A 16,193-nucleotide genomic window follows, 5' to 3' on the forward strand; every position below is an offset into this window, starting at 1 on the left:
GTTGATTGGGAAAAGACTTTGTTCTTTAGAATTTGGTGAGAGAGCTTCCTAATTCATGTGACAATATCTCCTCATTATGGCAGCTTCTTTGGTTTTTCCTCAGAGAATTGTTTATCAAATCAATTATCCTCTCAATCAAGAAAGTTGTTACTTGAAGATAATAGAAAAGAGAGCTCTCAAAGGTAATGAGCTGTCAGGGCAAATCGTCAAAAGAATAGGCCAAAAGTGGTAAGAAAATTAAAGTATGCCATTGTGAAACGCTGTACTTGTAACTTGTGAAATACTACACTTTTTTATTAAATTTTTTGTTTAGTGACATCTCAAGCGTTTCGGATTTTATCATTTTCGTTAGTATCCTTTTGACAATTTAGACTTGTTTTATTGATATATTCAAAATTAGATTGGTTTGGACTTTGCATTAACGATATCTTGTTTGCTCTTCTTCTCACTAGACTGCCTGCACCATTACTTTGTTGCTTTCTTCCTTGTCCTTTTAAGGAGCGTTTGATATGGGCTGCAGACTTATATGAGCTGTGTGACATTAGAGTAGGGGTAGCCAAGGTGAGTTTCTTAACTTTACCATAAGCATCCTTCTCTGTTCTCTTAGCACCAGAAAACATTCTCATCATTGTTCCTGGTTCTTTGTCTGTCCTCTAATGATTGAGATTGAGATTGAGATTGAGGGAGAATAAGTAGCTATCTATCTGTTTGACATTGCAGAATGAGCCAAGGGGGTGAAGTTAGAGGAGTACATACCAGACAAGGAAACTCTGAATTTGTTTCTTGGGGAACTCCAAATGCTGATTATGCTAGTGAAAAGAAGAAGTCCTTGCGAGTTCGCTACGTATACGCCGTTATCTTCCTGATGACGAATCTCATTGCTTGGTTTATTCGAGATTATGGGAAAAGGATTATACCTCAGCTACGTTGTAAGGAAAATCTCTCTTTCATTTGTTCATACATTTTGATTTACATTCACTACATCATTACAATAACTGAAAAGAAGATATTAAAGTTTACAAGTTTGTGTAAGTTTTGATTCAGAAGTATTGAAGTGTACATATTGAAGTGTACATGTGAGATCCCACGTCAGTTGGGGAGGAGAACGAAACATTCTTTATAAGGGTGGAGAAACCTCTCCCTAGCAGATGTGCTTTAAAAACCTTGAGGGGAAGCTCGAAAGGGAAAGCCCAAAAAGGACCATATCTGTTAGCATTGGGTTTGGGCTGATACAAATGGTATTAGAGACAGACACCGGGCGGTGTGTTAGCGAGGATGCTGGGTCCTGAAGGAGGGTATTGTGAGATCCCACATTGATTGGAGAGAGGAACGAGTGCCAATGAGAACATTGGGCCCTAAAGGGGGTGGATTGTGAGGTCCCATATCGGTTGGGGAGGAGATCGAAACATTCTTTATAAGGGTGTAGAAACCTCTCTCTAGCAGACGCGTTTTAAAAACCTTGAGGGAAAGCCCAAAGAGGACAATATTTGCTAGCGGTGGGTTTGGGCTGTTACAGTACATGTCATACTTCAGAAACTTCACTTTCGTGCATTTTTTCAGTAAACTGTACTAATATATTTCGGCTCGAAGATTAAGATCCTCGGCTTATATGTGATTTTTCTTTTTGGTAACTGAATGTCCCTGCAGATCTTAAATCCTGTGGAGCAGGAGGACAAGATTGTTTTCTCACACTCGGAGTTCTTCGTGTGAGCTTAGGATGCTTTGTATCTTTTTTTCTCTCTTTTCTATCATATAAGAGTAAGAATATTTCTTCTGCTCTTCTCTTGAGGTGGCTCTGTTTTTTATAAGATAGAAAGAGGCGAGATAGCCTTTCTATAACGGTCCAAGTTCACTGCTAGCAGATATTGTCCTCTTTGGGCTTTCCCTTTCGGGCTTCCCCTCAAGGTTTTTAAAACGCGTCAGCTAGTGAGAGGTTTCCACGCCCTTATAAAGGGTGTTTCGTTTCCTCCCCAACTTTGGTGCCCAACATCCTTGCCAGTACACCGCCTCGTGTCCACCTCCTTCGGGGCTCAACCTCCTCGCTGGCACATTACCCGGTGTCTGGCTCTGATACCAATATACGGGTGTGGAAACCTCTCCCTAGCAAACGCATTTTAAAAACCTTGAGGGGAAGCCCAAAAAAGACAATATCTGCTAGCGGTGGGCTTGGGCCGTTACACTTTCTTTTGCAATCAGTTCCTTAATATTGTTACATTGTTAACTATGAAGATAGAGTTGAGTTGTCTTTTACAGTATCATCAGCCAACGTTTAAATTTTTCCAAACCATGTCTGTTGGAATTTTCAAAAGTCAGGCAGGTGTTACTGAGCCTAACTGTTCCTCACCATTTTATCATTGAAGGACCAAATCCTTTACTATAAGTTCAGATATTTTTCTTTCTGATGTTTCTCTCTACGTCGAGAACAAGAAAATTACACGAACCTCGAAATGTCTGGCATTCTAGTTGGTGGAGCTTGAAGTTCATTGTGTTTATTGTTTCAGTGTTGGTTCCATTCTTCTTCCCTCCAGCTCTTATCCAATTATATGGTATGTTCCTTTGTTCAACATCCATTACCAGGGTTGCTATCTCAACATTTACTGAAAACATGAACTGAATAATGACTCCATTGCTTAAATGAAATTACATAAATTTTCCCTTCCTTTTTTGCAGGTGAAGTTGCTCGTGTAGGTGCAGGGTAAGTCCAAATTCTACATCTAAGATTTTCAGCTAAATATCTCAAACATCTCATATCTCATATCTCATGTAACAACCCAAGCCCACTACTAGAAGATATTGTCTTCTTTGGACTTTCCCTTCTGGGCTTCTCCTCAAGGTTTTTAAAACGTGTCTGTTAGGGAGAGGTTTCCACACTCTTATAAAGAATGTTTAGTTCTCCTCCCCAACCGATGTGGGATCTCACAATCCACCCCCTTTAGGGCTCATCGTCCTCGATGACACTCGTTCCCTTTTCCAATCGATGTGGGACCCCCAATCCACCTCCTTTTGGGCCCCAACATTCTTGCTGGCACACCGCCTCGTGTCCACCACCCTTCAGAGTTCAGCCTCCTCGCTGGCAGATTGCCCAGTGTCTGACTCTGATACCATTTGTAACAGTCCAAGCTCACTGCTAGTATATATTGTCCTCTTTGGGCTTTTCCTTATGGACTTTCCCTCAAGGTTTTTAAAACGTATATGCTAGGGAGAGATTTTCACACCCTTATAAAAAATATTTCGTTCTCCTCCCCAACCAATATGGGATCTCACAATCCACCCCTTTCATGGCCTAGCGTTCTCGCTGGCACTCGTTCCCTTCTCCAATCAATGTGGGACCTCCCAATCCATCCTCCCTCCCCTCCTTTGGGCTCCAGCATCCTTACTGGCACACCGCCTCGTGTCCACCCCCTTTTAGAGCTCAGCCTCCTCGCTGGAAGATTGCTCCGTGTCTGGCTCTGGGACCATTGAAACAACCCAAGCCCATCACTAGCAGATATTGTCCTCTTTGGGCTTTCCCTTCCATACTTCTGCTCAAGGTTTTTAAAATGCGTCTTTTAGGGAGAGGTTCTCACACCCTGATAAAGAATGTTTTGTTCTCCTCCCCAACCGACGTGGGATCGCACATCTCCATCTTTATTTTCTCACATTATACGTCTAACGTTTGAGGAGGGCGGTATGTTCATATAATTTTCTAATATAAATCCTTCTCAAAGTTTCATACTTGAAGAGGCCATTGAGTATGCTAGTTATCCCAATCCCACAACTGATACTGACTATATTTCTTTTATCCTCACTTCCATAGCTTAAGATGAACTTGTTAATTCTATCTGTATTATTTCTTCATTGAAAATATGAATGCCTTTAGTTTTCTTCTCATGAACAGGATATTTCTCCTCCTCCAACTGGTAAGTGTTATCCAGTTTATCTCATGGTGGAACAAGTACTGGATGCCTGATGAGAAAATGAAGCAGATGTATGTTCTCTAATAAAGTACAGCAATTCAAAAACCTTGAATTTACCTATGTTTAGCATCAATTTCCACAATATTTTATTCATATTCAACAGCTGCTCGCTTGGATTATTCACGTCGACGATCTTTTACATAGCTTCGTTCTGCGGGATTGGTTTGATGTACTTCTTATATGTTCCAAAACTGAGATGTGTTCTCAATATATTCTTCATTTCTTGGACTTTGATTCTCCTCATTGTGATGATGGTTGTGTCTTTACATTCAAAGGTATGCTTTTCAAAATCATCCTTATTCGTTCACACCACAAAATTTCACTCATATTCAGCTAGATTATCACAGCTATGGGAAGTTTTTATTTGAAACTCTCTTTGGAACTTTAAAAGTCAGGTCAATAGAGGTCTGTTATCATCCGGTATCATGGCTTCGTATGTCGTCTTCCTCTGCTGGTCTGCCATTAGAAGGTTTGGGACTCAACATTGAGTTGTGATATAGGCTTTCTGCTTTGAAGTTGTATGATGAACATGGAACTGGTTTGTATAAAATTGTGATCTTTCTAATCCTAGCGAGTTTCTTGACAGCGAACCGGCGACCGAGAAATGCTGTGCACAGAAGCAAGGGAGTGGGACTAGTGACTGGATTACTATACTTGTGAGAATATACAGCTCTTTTTCACTTTTCTAGTTTCCTTTGTTCAAACTTTGAGGAACACCCTGCTCTTTCATTTGACCTCTCTGGCTGATGTTTGTGGGTTTTCCTTGTGCTTGTAGAGCTTCTTAATTGCTATCTGTGCAGTTGTCATGGCAACCTTCTCAACTGGTATTGATTCACAATCATTTCAGGTCACTTGCTTTTGACTTTCCATCTTCAAGTGTTTATCTAAAAGTTTTATTAGAACGTACGATAGAAAGTTATGGTTTCGCTTGATAACAATTTTGTTTTGAGGTGGGTAGATATTCTTTTATAATTTATGAGTGATCATAAAGATATTATCGATTAACCAACGTTATCCATGTCGAACCCTCCGATTTACGGATATATTGATATATCGACGAATATGTTCGTCCTCGATAACTTTCTTGGTACTACTAATGTGAGATCTCACATCAGTTGGAGAGGGGAACGAAACATTCCTTTATAGGGTGTGGAAACCTCTCCCTAGCAGACGCGGTATAAAACCGTAAGGCTGACGGCGATATATATCGGGCTAAAGCGGATAATATCTGCTAGCGGTGGGCTTGGNCCCTAGCAGACGCGGTATAAAACCGTAAGGCTGACGGCGATATGTATCGGGCTAAAGCGGACAATATCTGCTAGCGGTGGGCTTGGGTTTGGGTTGTTACAAATGGTATTAGAGCCAGACACCGAGCGATGTGCCAGCGAGGACGCTAGGTCCCCAAGGGGAGTGGATTATGAGATCTCACATCGGTTGGAGAGGGGAACAAAGCATTCTTTTATAAGGGTGTGGAAACCTCTCCCTCGCAGACGCGTTATAAAATTGTGAGGCTGACGGCGATACGTAACGGGCTAGCGGACAATATCTGCTAGCGCTAGGCTTGGGCTTAGATTGTTACAAATGGTACTAGAGCTAAACACCAAGCGATGTGCCAGCGAAGACGCTGGGTCCCCATGGGGGATGGATTATGAGATCCCACATCGGTTGGAGAGGAGAACAAAACATTCCTTATAAGGGTGTAAAAACCTCTTCCTAACAGACGTGTTTTAAAACCGTGAGGCTGATAGCGATACGTAACGAGCCAAAGCGGACAATATCTGCTAGCAGTGGGCTTGGGCTTGGGCTGTTACAAATGGTATTAGAGCCAGACACCAAGCGGTGAGCCACATCGGTTGGAGAGGAAAATGAAACATTCCTTATAAGGGTGTGAAACCCTCTTCTTAACATACGCGTTTTAAAACCGTGAGGTTGACGACGATACATAACGAGCCAAAGTGAACAATATTTGCTAGCGGTGGGCTTGAACTATTACAACTAAAGATCTGCTTTGTTTGAATTAGAATGCATTTTTTTCTAGAAATTTGAGCATAATACAGAAATTTGAGTCTAATAATCCGTTGCAGTTTCGTAAAGACGAAGCAAAAGAGGAAGATGACATTCCTTACAAGTATGGTTTTTTCCATATCATATTCTCTCTAGGAGCCATGTACTTTGCAATGCTCTTCATCAGCTGGAACCTCAACAACTCAGCCACAAAGTAAGAAAACTGAAACCAGCATTGTTCTTCCTGAAACTCATATATGAGATCTTACTCATGTTGATTGGGGAGGGAAACGAAACATTTCTTATAAGGGTGTGGAAACCTCTCCTAGTAGATGCGTTTTAAAATTGTGAGGCTGATAGCAATATGTAACGGTTCAAAGCGGACAAGATATGCTATGGTGGACTTCTTGAGTTGTTACAAATAGTATCAGAGCCAGACACTAGATGGTGTACCAGTGAGGTCGCTAGCCTCCAAGGGGAGTGGATTATGAGATCCCACATCGGTTGGGGAAGGGAACGAAACATTTCTTATAAAGATGTGGAAACCTCCCCCTAGTAGATGCGTTATAAGATCGTGAGGCTAACGGTGATACGTAACGAGCCAAAGTGGACAATATCTACTAGTGGTGGATTTGGGTTGTTACATCATCTCTCTCTAATATTGGAGTGCAAATTAAAACCTGAACAAGTATAAACCAAACCAACCGAACCAAGATCAAACTATGATTATTCGATCAACCGGTTTCGTTTTAAGATTCTCAAAGTTGAAAATGCTTAGTTTGATTTGGCTGGTGTGTGAGGATTGTTATATTTGATTTCGTTTTTAAAGTTAGTCAGTTAGATCANATTTGGCTGGTGTGTGAGGATTGTTATATTTGATTTCATTTTTAAAGTTAGTCAGTTAGATCGAACCGGATCGAACTGAACCGTTTACGCCCGTAACTCTCTCGTGATCTATGTGATTCTCATGATCGCTCTTATACAATTGTGAAATGTTTAGGTGGAGCATGGATGTTGGATGGACAAGTACATGGGTTAAAATCATTAATGAATGGCTTGCAGCCTCAATATACTGTAAGTACAGTCCTATTCAAAACACACTCTTCTGTACCAATTTATTGATAGACAGTATAGTATAGCAGGTCTAGGAATTGACTTAACAGCTATGATTCGTCAAATAGTGTCGATATCTAGAATCGATATCTAGAGATGTTCACGGGATGGGATAGTGGATGGAAAAGACTTTTCCATCCNTAGTGTCGATATCTAGAATCGATATCTAGAGATGTTCACGGGATGGGATAGTGGATGGAAAACATCCCTGCCACTTATTTCAATTTCTATGCTCGTGAAATTCCTTATTTATTTTTTGCAAGGATTAATTTCCGATCAAAAATATTTTCCATTTTTTGNTATGCTCGTGAAATTCCTTATTTATTTTTTGCAAGGATTAATTCCCGACCAAAAATATTTTCCATTTTTTGTNGATTAATTTCCGATCAAAAATATTTTCCATTTTTTGTTTTTTTAGAAAATATTATAAAATATTCTAGAAAAAATAATAATAATAATTCAAAATTATGATATTACGTAGATTTTTCAACAACTCATTAATATAATAATAATCGGAGTGGAGACGGGGACAAGAAATATAACCCCATCTCATTTAACTAGCTGGGAGAAACTCTCCCCGCTCTCTCCTACATTCTTTGTCTCGTTCAAAGTGGATCTGCATAGGGTTCTGAACTTCATGGTTAAAACGAACATTTCTATGATATCTATGAGTGTTGGAGTCTACTTGCTCATAATTCGCGACTAATCTCACAAGACAAGTGGTATGTCCTAAGTCGATTATTTGTTATTCTCCTCCATTTGTTTGTGCAGTGTGGACATTGATTTCTCCGGTGGTGAGACAGACAAAGGTTAGGAATCATGAAGAAGCTGTGCAAGCAAATGGTTCAGCAATTCCTTGATTAACTTCTGGAAGATTTTATTTTTGTATTCTCATTATTTTGTCCCTTCCATTTTTATTAAATTTGTTCTTGTTGTATCAAAAACTTCGATGAAAAATGATAAAAAGTGTCACAAGATTCAAGATTCAACAAATGCTNATTTTGTCCCTTCCATTTTTATTAAATTTGTTCTTGTTGTATCAAAAACTTCGATGAAAAATGATAAAAAGTGTCAAAAAGTGTCACAAGATTCAACAAATGCCCTTTCAACTGTACTTTAACTCGAGAAACCCATGTTTTGAAAGTAATGTAGGGCCTCCCATTTTAAATGGCTAATACAAATATACATGAGACATTTCGTAGATGCATGTATTAGATTATTCATTTATGGTACATTTATTACCATAATGAGCATGTATTAGGTAAACTCACTATTTAAGATTTGGTACATGTATGGCCATGGAAGATGCAAAAAGTTTCTAGTCGGGATCATGGAACTCTCGCTCGAGAAGTAAATTAGTCCTTGATTGGTCATAAAGATATAAGTTCTTATTAGGTCAGGGACAATCGACCGTAGGTTAGCAATCCTCTCTCTCTAGTATAGCAACTCATCACCTTCCCTTCAAAACCCCCCTTGAATCGCACCCATAGACTCTTGAAACAAAAAGTCAGTCAGCCAGCTCATATATATAAATATATAAACAAACCAAAATTATTTCAAATCTCACATTCAACGATCAAATTCAAACGACTTCATTATGTAGATCTCAAACGACTTCATTATGTAGATATTAATAGAGCAATAAGAGCATCGTTCCGATAGATAATTCTCCTATACAGTTCATTAAAATATCCAATCTCATTAGTTTATCCCATCTAGTTGAATGATCGGTCTTAACTCGAGAGCAAACAACCATCCAATCGAGTTCAAGAATAGAAAATTAGATATTATCTCCCTGATGACAATGTAGATGGGAATTCAAAGTGGAACAGATTAAACATATCACTAAAAATCCAACTGCCAAATTATATGCTAATATTTATATCTTATAAGATGCATTTGGTTTGGTTATACCCTCCACAATGAATAACAGCTATCTTCAGGAACTTACCTACTCAACTCAACTATGAAAATTCTGAAAATAATGGCCGAAGCTAATTCCAAGAACTAATTCATCAAAAGCATGCATATCTTCAAGAACAGATCCAACAACTTCACCATTTTTGGTGGTTCATATCAACTCCAAAATCCAAATTGATCTAAGATTTTCAGCAGTGTATAAAGAGTAGAGTTCATACCTCTTTGCAGATCACCACAAGAATTACAATCCTCTGAGTTCTACAAGCAAGAGAAGCTCTGCATACCGACTCTGCAACATGTTCAGGCAATCATCTTCTCGCGCCTTCATCGCAATGGCGATCATTGTGGTGCATTTTGTGGCGTTTAAGTCTGCAGCTGTCACCGCTAATACTGGGGGGGAGGAGTCTGTCCTTGAATTTTACATGCATGACATTCTCGGCGGTGGCAGCCCAACAGCGAGACCGATTACTGGCCTACTGGGGAACATATACACCGGTNAATTTTACATGCATGACATTCTCGGCGGTGGCAGCCCAACAGCAAGACCGATTACTGGCCTACTGGGGAACATATACACCGGCCAAGTACCCTTTGCCACACCTATAGACTTCCTTCCCCCAGATGATGGCATAGCAATCCCAAATGCTAATGGTGCTCTCCCCACTGTTAATGGCAACAATGGGATCCCTCTAGGGACTGGCTTGTCTGGTACTGCTTTTGCTGGAAATCCCAACCCACAAAATCTTCCCCAGACCCAATTGGGACCTGATGGGTTGGGACTAGGCTTTGGAACGATTACCGTCATCGATGACATCTTGACCACATCACCGGAGTTGGGCTCACAGTTAATTGGCAAGGCACAAGGGGTGTATGTGGCTAGTTCTGCTGATGGGACTACACAGATGATGGCATTTACGGCCATGGTTGAAGGAGGAGAGTATGGTGACAGTCTCAACTTCTATGGAGTATTCAGGATTAATAGCCCCTCATCACATTTGTCAGTGACTGGAGGAACTGGCAAGTTCAAGCACGCACGTGGGATTGCAGAGGTGCGCTCGCTCATTCCTCCTGGCCAGCACGTCGCTGATGGAGCAGAAACATTGCTGCGGTTCATCGTCCATCTAAGCTATTGAAAACCAATATGGTGAACAAAGAACAATGCAATTTATGTGAGGTTATGAATGCAATCATGGTCTGTAGTTTCTACCAAATGCAGCAGCAAGTCAAAAAATGTAATCGAGTCTTATAAAATTTAAATATTTCTCAGTTGTAATTCTGTTGTGATCATATCGTGAGTAAACTTTGTTGGATTTCATGATAAAATTTAAAAGGAAGTATCTCATCAAATGTGATTAATGAAACACCCTAGTGATATAACATACATGATCATGAACACAGTAACGAGCAGCATCAAAAGAACGAAACAAACTTACGAGGATGATCAGAGTTATAGACTTCATCGAAAAGATTCAAAGGGCGAACAGATAAATAAATGAAAAGTTTAGGCTAGCCAACCTTTTCAACATTATTGGACATTGAAGTAATGTACATACTCAACAAGGTTTAAGAGTAGTTACTGTACCATAAATAACAACCCCTCCAAAATTTAATCACAAGCTGGCGATCTTGACTCGTGAGATTACAGCAGCTTCATCGAGCCCATACAGCGAATCAATCAAATGAGTTCGTAGTGATGCAGGGCCCTTCGCTGCTTCCATTCCCATCTCGCCCGCAATTCCAAAGATCGATAACGCTGAAGCTGTTGTTTCCAAAGCATGAAGTTGATCAACAGCAAGGAAGGCAGCAATAAGAGCTGTTACTGAACATCCTGTTGCTGTAATCTTTTGCATCATGGCCACTCCATTATGAGCGCCAATAACTTGCTTCCCGTCTGTAACTATGTCCACGGCTCCTGATACTGCTACTATGGCTCCACTGGTTTGAGCTAATGATTTAGCAGCTTCTACAGCATCAGTTGACTCATGGGAGCTATCCACGCCCTTGAAATCATAATAAAAGTGAGGCTAAGAAGTAAGATCAACTTTGACAACTAAGCTGCTACTCAACTAGTAGAGTAAGAGATATCAAAATTGATTTTGCAGCTTAAAACTCTAGATTCCATGAAGGATTTCATTATGATTTGCAAAGATGAGCTGATGATCAAAACTTGAAATCTCGAACACTTCGTGGTAAGGGCTTGAAATGTTTAGAGATAACACTTTCAAAATTTGGGTTCAAGACTCGAGCCAATAACTTTCAATTTCCCTAGAGTTGGCNTTAGAGATAACACTTTCAAAATTTGGGTTCAAGACTCGAGCCATATAACTTTCAATTTCTCCTAGAGTTGGTCACAGAGCCGTGGGATGGGTGATAAGCCTAATCTAAGGAATGGGACTTTGATGCTCCGATTATAAAAAGTGAGATCTCGGAACGGAATAAGCTTCCCCTAAAATTGAACTGCTAGACCGATAGATTAAAAGGAATCAAACACAAAGCTCTTCCATGGATGTAACCTAGTTTGCAACTTTGCATGCAGAAGTTCAAAAGCAGAGAAGATGGAACAATCGTACCGAAATTCATTTCCGGTGTAAAATCAAATTGCAACTTACCATACTGGACTCCGTGGAAGCTTTAGACAACGCGATTATTTCCGATCCATTCCCTCTAACAACGGTGGGCTTCAACTGCATCAGCTCCAAACAAGCCATCATCCGAAACTTAGAAGCTCCAGCAGCAACCGGATCAAGAACCCAAGGCTTCCCGGCCTTCAACGCCAGTTCAACGGCAAACTTCATGGCAGGCAACCAGGCGGCGGAAAGCGTGCCAACGTTAATACAAAGAGCATCGACATTGGGAGTGAAATCCGGCAACTCCTCGATAGAATGAAGCATGGCCGGGGATGCACCAGCAGACAAAAGAGTATTTGCCACCAAATCCATCGAAACAAAGTTGGTGATGCATTGGATGAGCGGCGATCGGCTACGCACGGCGGCGAGTGTAGACCACATTCTGGCTCCCCATTGCCGTCGCTGCTCTTCGTCTTCTATTTGCTTCGAATTCATCGCTCTCTCAACAACCTCAAAACTCGCCTGAAATTTATGGATCTAAGATATTTATTTATTTATTTATAATTAATTTATTAATTTATTTATTAAAATTAGGCAAAAATTCTCCACGAAAAAAAATATATATATATATATTTTTTTTAATGCATAACTTTTATTTTATAATATAATTTTTATTAAAAAAATAATAATATAATTTTTAAAGCATCAAATATTAATATTATAACATAATCTTTTTAAGTTAATTTACTTTTTTAACCTTCTCATATTTTAATTTCTTATTAATAAATCAAAATTAAATATTTATATTACTACATCCCATACAAATACAAATATTCTTAAATATTTTCGATTTAAATAATTTTTATTAAATAATGAACCCAATTAAAATATATATTTATTTATTTTTAAATATTAAATTAAAATTTTGACTTAATTTTAATATATATTTTTAAATTGTAATAATTATAGTATATATATATATATATATTAAGAAATCAATGAGGTGAGGCACTAAGAATTATTCAAATCAAATTATGTAGTGATCTATTTTTAAATATATATATTTTTTAAATTTTAAAAACCAAAACAAATTAATAATTTTTATTTATTTATTTATTTATTTATTTATTTTGTTGGGAAGGTGAATTGAGAGGAAGGAACAATGGCGGTCACTACATCACCATCAGCTTCACCAAGAAACAAATCAAAGCCAAAGAAACAAATCACCACCACCACCACCACCACCACTTCCACTTTTTCTCGCCCCAAAAAAATGCAGGCCCCGCCGGCGTCACCCGCCGCCGCCCCCTCTCCCGCTGCCGTCGCCCTCAAAGACTCCAAAACCACTCTCTCCATTATCCTCGCCACCGCCCTCTTCTCCCTCATTTTCTTTCTCTCCATCTCCTCCTCCTCCCGTCGCTCCCCGTTCTCCGCCTCTGCCGTCCTCCACCACCCCAAACCCGACCCATTTCTCTTCCCGACTCGTCAGACTCACCGGACCGTCTTCCGTAGCAGCAATGCTTCCTCCGATCCCACTCCTCCTTCTATTGCTTATCTCATTTCCGGATCCAATGGCGATTCCAATCGGATTCTTCGCCTCCTTTTCGCTGTTTATCACCCTAGAAACCACTATTTGCTTCATCTCGATCTCTCCGCTCCTCAATCGGAGCGCGACTCTCTTGCTGTCGCTGTCGAAGCGATTCCTATCTTCAGAGCTGCTCAGAATGTCGATGTAATCGGTAGAGCCGATTTCGTGTATCTCAAAGGCTCGTCGACAATTTCTTCGACGCTTCACGGTGCCTCGCTGCTCCTCCGGTTGTCGCCGAATTGGGATTGGTTTATTCGTCTCACTGCCGATGATTACCCACTTGTCACGCAAGATGGTATGTTTTCCGGAAATCTTCGTTTTAGATGGAAGTTTTCTTGATTCAGAATTTTGTTGATTGAGTGATCTTCTTTGTGTTCTTTAGATCTTCTTCACATTCTGTCATTTCTGCCAAAGGATATGAACTTCGTAACGCATTCGAGTTACATTGGGTGGAGAGAGTAAGATGATCACTCTTTCTCAGACTCCAAAACCATTTTACTTTCCAATTTCTTCGTTCTGAGCTGCCAATTCTTGTTGTTGTTCTTGTGTTGGTTAAAGGGCTAGGAAATTGAAGCCGATAATTGTTGATCCAGGGCTTTATCTTTCTGAGAAAACTGCCATGTTCTATGCCACCCAAAAGAGGGAATTGCCTAATGCCTTCCAGTTGTTTACAGGTAGGCCTTCTTCATTACTTGTCTTTTGAATGCTTGATCATCTGTGGAGCTTCAATAGCTCGTATGGATTATAGTTCTAACTTGGAATAGTGCAAATTTGGTTATAAAGTAAAGATATTGCAGTTTTAGTGGGAATTATGGGTCCATTCCAAGAAGATTGTAAACTCCATAGGTATTGTAAATTATAGGTTTTACTCTTTACAAACTCCTAATTTTCAAACACTAAACCTTCCAACCAAGAACTAGGTGCCATAGATTGCCTAAAATCACAGATCTTTGAGACAAAGACAAGTTCCATTAGTGTAAGAGTTGAACACTCCATAAGATAGGATGGTCAATTCTACTTGAATGTTCTTTGGAAATGGCATGCAACTCAAAGATACGAGCTGCAAAAATCTCGGTTAAGCTTGAAAGGAAAAGATCAAAGGCTAAGGCTAAATTTATTTAAGATAATCTAATATGTATAATTTTTGTTTGTTACATAATTCTCACCAAGCGGATAGTGTAACCGCCCAAGCCCACTGCTTGCAGATATTGTCTTCTTTGGGCTTTCCCTTTCGGGCTTCTCCTCAAGATTTTTAAAATGTCTCTGCTAGGGAGAGGTTTCCACACCCTTATAAAAAAGGTTTCGTTTTATCTCTGACTGATGTGGGATCTCACAAACCACTTTTTTTCAAGGCCCAGCGTTCTCGTTGACACTCGTTCCTCTCTCCAATCGATGTGAGATCTCACAGGTAGAATCCTTTGTAGATAACTTAAATACATGGCAAAATATTGTAAGTGGCAAAGTGGTCTTACTCCTATGATTGAGTCTTTCGTCTCTTCGTAAGGAGAGAACAAAAAAGATGAAATATGGATCGTACTTTGAAGCTATTGGCCAGCCATTCATATGAAAATGGTGGTGGCTATGATGAGAACTCGTATATGTAGTTTTAGTTCTGTTATTTAGCTTCTTCCTAGTTGCTAATGTCAATGGGGAGAGTATTTTTGTAATTCTCTGACTTAGAAATGGAAACTCCCTTGACTTGGAAATGGTCTCCTTTTATGATTTTTCCCCGACACGGAACCGAACTGGGCACCTCGTGATTTTTCAACCCCCACATTTGTTGTACTAAAACAGAACGGCCTCCTCGTGATGCTATTGCCATTGCCGTTTTGATAAAATGTTGTAATATCTCAGTTGGTATTATGTCTTTTCAATTTTATGCTATCTAATAGTAATTGCTAGCTTGGATATTGAATTCAACATAAATGTTGATATCTAGTTAAGCATGTTGGGTTTGAACTTCAATGTTTCCTGAAGAAGCTCTCTTATCATCTGGAACTGATAAGAGATCTTCTCCCACCATTCTCTTATGCAGGTTCGTCTCTTTCAATCGTGAGTCGACAGGTTGTCGAGTTCTGCGTTCTCGGAACAGATAATCTTCCCAGGACTCTTTTGATGTACTTCTCAAATACTCAATCTGGCCACATGAACTATTTTCCAACCGTCCTCTGTAATTCTCATCAGTTCAACAAGACAGTCCTTAACGACAACCTACTATACGCCATATTTGACAAGCCTCCCAAAGAACAGCCCCAGTTCCTTGGCCCCTCTGATTACGATCTCATGATCGAGAGTGGAGCAGCCTTTGCAACAAGATTTCAGTCGAACGATCCAGTACTCAACCGAATCGATACTGAGATCTTGAACCGTGGCCCCGGACAAATCGTGCCGGGTGGGTGGTGTTTGGGGGAGCCGGGAAATGATACATGTCTGGTATGGGGAGATGCAGATGTAGTTAGACCTGGGTCAGGAGCAAGAAGACTTGAAAAACGAATTGTTGGGTTGCTTTCAAATGGTACATTTAGAAGGAATAGGTGTGTAGTTGTTGAATGATTCTTAAGGACTGAATATCCCCAAAAGAGAGCAAAAGGGAGTGCCAATCCTCATCTCCATTCATTCTTTAGGGAGTTTTAGGTAATTTAGCTGTTACCATTAACCTTTCCGGAATTTAGATTTGTATCATTAAAAATGACGTCTTAGTTATATATAGCATAATGAAAATTATGCAGAGATCATGGCTGTCATAATTTTGCCNGATTAATAAATGGTTAAAATAATTTGAAACAATGGAGGATAAGCTTCATTATCAAGAGAGAAACAGCCCACGATGGAGGATAAGCTTTCAAGGTCGGCCATTGAGACAATGGAGGATAAGCTTTCAAGGTCGGCCATTGAGACAATGGAGGATAAGCTTCATTATCAAGAGAGAAACAGCCCACGATGGAGGATAAGCTTTATCATCGAGAGGGAAACCGTCCAGATCACCAGCTAAAGCCCCTAAATGACCGCTCAGTGATAAAGGAGGTAGGGGTGTAGAGGTGGGCC

General features: G+C 39.9%; 4 protein-coding genes across 10 annotated transcripts; 3 read left to right on the forward strand and 1 right to left on the reverse strand.

Annotated features, from left to right (window-relative positions):
• Positions 1-89: 89 nt before the first annotated feature.
• Positions 90-8,041, forward strand: LOC111800408 (serine incorporator 3). Of its 4 annotated transcripts, XM_023684088.1 has the most exons (14): positions 90-228; positions 453-561; positions 721-929; positions 1,648-1,724; positions 2,387-2,546; positions 2,671-2,695; positions 3,878-3,967; positions 4,060-4,231; positions 4,352-4,425; positions 4,543-4,612; positions 4,732-4,803; positions 6,041-6,174; positions 6,961-7,034; positions 7,845-8,041. In XM_023684088.1, exons 3-14 carry the CDS (start codon positions 722-724, stop codon positions 7,931-7,933), a joined length of 1,245 nt encoding a protein of 414 aa, XP_023539856.1. In that variant the 5' UTR covers positions 90-228; positions 453-561; position 721; the 3' UTR covers positions 7,934-8,041. The 4 variants fall into 4 exon arrangements, with proteins under 4 accessions (XP_023539856.1, XP_023539857.1, XP_023539859.1 ...); XM_023684089.1 differs by lacking the exon at positions 90-228 and having other exon boundaries at positions 318-561; XM_023684090.1 differs by lacking the exons at positions 90-228; positions 453-561 and having other exon boundaries at positions 904-929; positions 1,648-1,706; positions 2,361-2,546.
• A 168-nt stretch (positions 8,042-8,209) lies between these two features.
• On the forward strand, positions 8,210-10,263 carry LOC111800412 (dirigent protein 16). 3 transcript variants are annotated; one of them, XM_023684098.1, is made up of 2 exons: positions 8,210-9,396; positions 9,454-10,263. In XM_023684098.1, exons 1-2 carry the CDS (start codon positions 9,290-9,292, stop codon positions 10,124-10,126), a joined length of 780 nt encoding a protein of 259 aa, XP_023539866.1. In that variant the 5' UTR covers positions 8,210-9,289; the 3' UTR covers positions 10,127-10,263. The 3 variants fall into 3 exon arrangements, with proteins under 3 accessions (XP_023539866.1, XP_023539865.1, XP_023539864.1); XM_023684097.1 differs by having other exon boundaries at positions 8,211-9,415; positions 9,500-10,263; XM_023684096.1 differs by having other exon boundaries at positions 8,215-9,490; positions 9,575-10,263.
• LOC111800411 (hydroxyethylthiazole kinase) lies at positions 10,013-12,082 on the reverse strand. Of its 2 annotated transcripts, XM_023684095.1 has the most exons (3): positions 11,603-12,082; positions 10,576-10,993; positions 10,013-10,119 (listed from the first exon to the last, which is right to left on the reverse strand). In XM_023684095.1, the coding sequence occupies exons 1-2, from the start codon at positions 12,053-12,055 to the stop codon at positions 10,604-10,606; spliced, it is 843 nt and encodes a 280-aa protein (XP_023539863.1). In that variant the 5' UTR covers positions 12,056-12,082; the 3' UTR covers positions 10,013-10,119; positions 10,576-10,603. The 2 variants fall into 2 exon arrangements, with proteins under 2 accessions (XP_023539863.1, XP_023539861.1); XM_023684093.1 differs by lacking the exon at positions 10,013-10,119 and having other exon boundaries at positions 10,406-10,993.
• A 626-nt stretch (positions 12,083-12,708) lies between these two features.
• Positions 12,709-15,901, forward strand: LOC111800407 (beta-glucuronosyltransferase GlcAT14A). The gene is made up of 4 exons (XM_023684087.1): positions 12,709-13,443; positions 13,531-13,606; positions 13,707-13,822; positions 15,184-15,901. Exons 1-4 carry the CDS (start codon positions 12,723-12,725, stop codon positions 15,699-15,701), a joined length of 1,431 nt encoding a protein of 476 aa, XP_023539855.1. The 5' UTR covers positions 12,709-12,722; the 3' UTR covers positions 15,702-15,901.
• Positions 15,902-16,193: the final 292 nt, after the last annotated feature.

The sequence above is a fragment of the Cucurbita pepo genome, chromosome LG08, assembly GCF_002806865.2.
Source record: "Cucurbita pepo subsp. pepo cultivar mu-cu-16 chromosome LG08, ASM280686v2, whole genome shotgun sequence".
Taxonomy (NCBI): domain Eukaryota; kingdom Viridiplantae; phylum Streptophyta; class Magnoliopsida; order Cucurbitales; family Cucurbitaceae; genus Cucurbita; species Cucurbita pepo.